Source organism: Syzygium oleosum, unplaced genomic scaffold, assembly GCF_021117445.2.
Source record: "Syzygium oleosum isolate NSW1041296 unplaced genomic scaffold, Sole_v2.1 Sole_v2.25, whole genome shotgun sequence".
In the NCBI taxonomy this organism is placed as follows: Eukaryota; Viridiplantae; Streptophyta; class Magnoliopsida; order Myrtales; family Myrtaceae; genus Syzygium; species Syzygium oleosum.
The window spans coordinates 1,593,894-1,599,194 of NW_026607509.1; the positions used below are offsets into that span (position 1 = coordinate 1,593,894).

Below are 5,301 nucleotides of genomic sequence, written 5' to 3' on the forward strand. Positions count from 1 at the left end.
TGTCAATAGATATATAGATCTCGAGTTTTAATAAGTTGGTCGGTTTAATTTTATGAATAAAACCCCAACTTCATATCTAGTCGTAATTCTACCTCAAAATTTTTTCTGTCTAAAAAAAGTATCCCAAACTTTAGGTTCAATCCCAATTATGTCCCAAACTTTGTTTATCTAAAAAAACCCAAACATTAGGCTCAGTACGTGATGTAACAAGTCACAAATTTTAACTTTAGTCCCAAATTTACCCTGAACTTTTTTGATCTGAGAAAGATCGCCGACTTTAATTTAGTCTCAAGTTTGCCCCCGATAACCCTACGTCAAAAAGTCGTCATTAATCGTTTGACGTGGCATTTTCACGCCAGTAACAAATCCACATCTGCTGACTTGGAAAATTATCTCCAAAATGACACAGTTCTTTGATACGAAAATTAAGGAAACTAGTGGCAATTAACAACAATATTTTATGGAGAGCTTATAAGGACAAATTTGGGAAGAGAGTTAATATTTTTATTTTTTTCAAACAAAAAAAATTTGAGGTAGAATTAGGACTGAATTCAAAGTTGGGAACTTTCGGGGCAAATTTGTACTGGACCTAAAGTTATGATTTTTTTTTTCAAAACAAAACAAAAGTTCGTGACAGAATTAAGATCAACCCTGAACTTTGGTGGTGCTTTTTTTTTAGAAATCTCGTTTTTTGTTTTTCTCATAAATTCGTAGGTGATGTTTACATGTCGTGTCCGAGAGCCGTGTGTTTTGTTTAGCTAAGCGCCCCCGCGTAGGATTGATTTTGGAGTAGGGGCACTGGATGCAGAAGAAGCTCTGTCTCTCTCTCTCTCTCTCTCTCTCTCTCGCAATGAAAGCTTGCGCAATTCATTTCACACACTCTCGCCTCTTCTGCAAACCCTCTCCCGCTTCTCATCTGCTCATTCCATAGGATCCCCAAGCTCGAGTCAACTACAGCTGAATCTGCTCCAATCTCGGCGCCGTTCCAAGGATATGAGCAGCTCCGAGGTTCGAAAGCTCGTCGAACTGGCCATCTAATTCAGGTTTTCCAGCTCCTGGTTATCGATTTTTTTTGCCCTCTTCTTGTCTCTTTCGGGCTTTCCTCTTCTTGGGCGCCGATTCTTGTCGCAATCGGTTTGTCTCCGGAGCCGGAATCGCTGCGGCTTCCAGAACCCTTTTGGGCGAGGGTCGTCCGTTCCTGATTTTTTGGGTTTGCGGGGTTCGACATTTGTGGGATTGGGAAGTTCGATCTGGGTTCTCGAATTGGGATGGAGAAAAGGTGTTCTCGGAGGTGGGTTTTTCTGTACAGGTGATAAAGGTGCAATCTTTCGCCTGGGTTTGCTGAGTTTGAGATGGGGGAAGAGCTATCGAATCTGGGTTTTGGGGCTGATTTTGATAAATTTGAAATCTTGGTTGTCTGAATAATTATACGCTAGAATAATTCGGCGCTTTGCTTTTTTAGCTGGATTTTGACGTGTTTTGTATATATAGAGAGAGTTCTTGATCAGACATTGGTCGATTCCTAAAGTAAAGGGTTGTGATGGCGGAGGAGACATCTGGTGTGATGAACCTTGATTTGAATTTGGGTCCTATTCCCGAGCCGGGCTCAGGATCTGTAACTGGTGAAGCTGTGAATTTGGATGATTGGATTGAAGAACCTATTCGCGGGCACAGGGAAGCTGCTCGGATAAGGGCTTGGCCACGGTGGAGATGGCGACAGGCACCTGAGGCGCAAAACATTTCAATGGAGTTGAGTGAATTGATAGATAATACCGTTGATGGGACTTCGCTGCAAGCGGGTGAGGGTAGTGTCGCTGCCGAGGAGAGAGTGACTGATATCCCCAAAGTTTGTGAAAATAATACCAACTTCTTAGAAGATGGAGCGACAGATAAGGACAATGTTGCGAAGAATAACGGGACTGATGGGAGTTTCTTCGATTGCAACATATGCTTGGAGTTGGCTAGAGACCCGGTTGTTACTTGTTGTGGTCACTTGTTCTGCTGGCCATGCCTTTATCGATGGTTACAACTTCATGCGGATATCAAGGAATGTCCGGTTTGCAAAGGAGAAGTCACATTTAAGAACGTGACTCCTATATATGGCCGTGGGAACAACATTCATGAGCCTGAGGAAGATCCAACTCTTAAAATTCCTGTGCGGCCCCATGCTCGTCGTGTTGAGAGTTTGAGGCAGACCATTCATAGAAATGTTCTCAATTTCCCTATGGAAGAGATGATCCGGCGCCTTGGAAATAGATATGATTTGACTAGAGATTTTTTTCAGCTACGAGACTCTGATGGTACTCGTGAAACAGGTGGGAGAACCGCTTCCTTGATAGATAGGTTTCTAACTTCTCGGAGGATGCGTAGAGAGCAGAACACGGTCGTTCCTCCAGATGATATAGTTGACTTAACACAAAATGAGACCGCAGGCATTGAGAGTGGTGAAAGCCGCCGGCTTCGCTCACTTTTACTTAGAAGATCACAATCTCACAGAAATGCGGACATTTCTTCTCTTCCAACTACACTTGTTCCGGCTCCGACCTTAGTGGAATATTTCCGCAATCATACTTTAGCAAGAAACCAGGAGGAGCCGCCTCCAGTTGACGATAGAGATTCTTTCTCAAGCATTGCTGCTGTTATAAACTCAGAAAGTCAGGTGGACACTGCTGTGGAGATTGATTCCATGGTCTCTCTTTCAACTTCAACTTCCAGAAGGAGAACTGATGTTGCTCGACTTTCAGATTTGGACAGTGGGGATTCTCGTGCACCCAGAAGAAGACGCTTAAACTGAAGATGGACTTACCTTGATGCAACAGTTTCCTCAAAAGTTTGACTTTGTTTGTACTCCAGAACCAGGTAAGTGCTATTTGTCGGTACTTAAAGATGTTTCTTTTGGTATGTTACCTTTTTTCAGAATAAGTCTGCACTGACCTGTTACATCACTTGTTACTCCACCGATTGGAGGAGCAGCATAAAAAATCTTTCCTCTTAGCTCCCTTTCTTCCTTAAATTTTGGACTGATTTTTTAATACGAATTAGCAGTTTTTATAAGAATTTGATTCTTTCGATTCAAATGATGGATAAGCAAGCACGGTAGTCATTATGGATACCATTAGCTATGCAGATTATCAGATAGCTTGTGTAGCTTTTTGGCTTGTAACTGCAGTGGGAATGAGGTGAAGGCTAATTGCTATATGAGTGAAGATGTAAGAGATGTCACTTGGGATGGCTGGGTAGATTTTGAAAGATGACGAAATTGGCAGTCAGCATAAATGACTGGGAAGTTGAAATATTGCAAAATGATTGAGTGTAGATAAATGTTTATGGCCTAGTTGAGTGCAAAACAGAGAAACTAGAATATTTTCTTAGGAGGACATCTACAATATGGAATGACTTAGCCTTTGTCTTGCAAAATGCAGGCTAAGATCTTAGATGATCTTAGATTAATTTTTGAAACTTGTCAGTGATGCTGCAACCCAAATATCTCAAACGTGCAAATTATATAATATCTCAACCACCACCCCATGTGAAATAAGAGGTCTAAAAAAGTTGATTTGAGATCTCTGATTCTGGTGCTTGGTGCAGAACTTTCCATGGTTAAGCTCTTTTCTTTCTTGAGTTCTGTTTGGGCATGGATCATCTTGCTCTGTGGGCAATACATGTCATTAGTTGCTGGGGATGAGCACATTTATGAGCTTCAACTTGACTTAGTTCATGCTCACAACTCAACTCGAATTATATACTTAGCACTCAATCAAACTCATATTTGTGCTCGATCTCAGTTCAGAATCTTGTTTGACTTAAATCAGCTCCAATATCTGCGAAACAGAAACTTAAAATCAAAAAAATAAAACACCAATTTCTTTGTACTTATATCAGTTTCAACCTAGTATTCCTCGCTTCTAGTGAAGATGATTGACCCACCCTTCTGGATAGTCTTGCATCTTATCAAAGCGGAAGAGAAAGGTCAGGGGTGGGGGGGAAGAAGCAGAAGAGCAGTGCTTGTGTGCTGGGAATACAACCATGGGCGTGGCTTGAAGGATTACCAACTGTGACTGCTGGATTGAGGATGTCATAATCTAAGTAACAAGGAAGAAATTGATGTGATATCATGATCTGCTACAAAGAGGATTTTTTAAGACGGCTTCGGGAGTAAAGTAGTAAACACCATTGACAACCGATTAGCTCAAATGAAGAATAGTTGCTTGCAGGGTCCAGCTGGGAGTGGAATTCTTCTGATTCCTCTCTGTATTTATTAGGTCCGTCACTTAGGTTCAAAAAATTGTGACCTACCCATGCCCAAAGTGTAAGCGATAAGGTTAGTTGTAGTCTATTGTGAGAAGTTGATTGAGTAAATAGTAGCATTTGTCCATGCACCTGATGTGATTTAAGTGTTCTCATCGTAGTACTTGTTGGTATGTGGCTGCTTTAAGATGTACCTCATTCAGATAAAGGGACGTGAGGTTTCAATTGGAATAGTTTCTTGCTGGGACGGTAGCAATGTTCTTCCTAAAATTTCCCCCTTTTGCCAATTTTATAGTTTATGTATGCAATTTATTATAGGAGCGTAGAATAGGTCGTGGAAGCATGCAAGTTCCTACCGTTTAATTGCAATTTGGTGCTCACGATGATATCCACATTTCTGATAGAAGCGTGCCCGCATGATAACTTCTTTCCAAAGAAGGCATATAAATTTGTCGTTCCTGCTCAGGCATTATCATGGCCTCTGATTCATTTTGCTGTTTAGAGTTAGTAACATTTCTAACTTGTTATACTTACTTTTTTCAGGAGATGTTGGCGAGCTACAAAGTTTGACGGAATGTTGGTTCCGAGATCCTGTAGATTCTCATGAAAGTCCAGTCCCTGTTGTTATGTCCGAGGATAAATATGTCATCGCTGTTCTTTTGCCGATCCATTATCATAAAATGTTGTTTATGTCATGTATTCTCTGGCTAGAAAGCTATTGGTGTGCCAATAAGGACCAGTTGACATCCTATCATTAGATGTATTACCTGCTAAGTTGTGCAAAATAATGAATGTTCAGATCAGTTTTCCCCTCTCCCTCTCTCTGGTTACTTCAACTCTATTCTGTATTTGCTTTGTTTGTTTGATCCACAGGGGATGCAAACTTGTAACGTCCCTAACGTTCTCATGGAAGGGACTTACCGTTGCGGATAGCGACGTGTACTTTCTTAACCTTCCTGCGAGCCTTGGAGTTAAGGTTGAGTTCTGGTTTATAGGGTGAGCGGTGTTTGTGTATGTGCACGAACAGATGGGGAGTGTCTGGTAATTGGAGAA

At 41.4% G+C, this 5,301-nt stretch overlaps 1 protein-coding gene across 1 annotated transcript; it reads left to right on the forward strand.

Annotated features, from left to right (window-relative positions):
* Nucleotides 1-782: 782 nt before the first annotated feature.
* On the forward strand, nucleotides 783-5,051 carry LOC115674635 (uncharacterized). The gene is made up of 2 exons (XM_030597092.2): nucleotides 783-2,859; nucleotides 4,792-5,051. Exon 1 carries the CDS (start codon nucleotides 1,541-1,543, stop codon nucleotides 2,792-2,794), a length of 1,254 nt encoding a protein of 417 aa, XP_030452952.1. The 5' UTR covers nucleotides 783-1,540; the 3' UTR covers nucleotides 2,795-2,859; nucleotides 4,792-5,051.
* The last annotated feature ends 250 nt before the right edge of the window (nucleotides 5,052-5,301 follow it).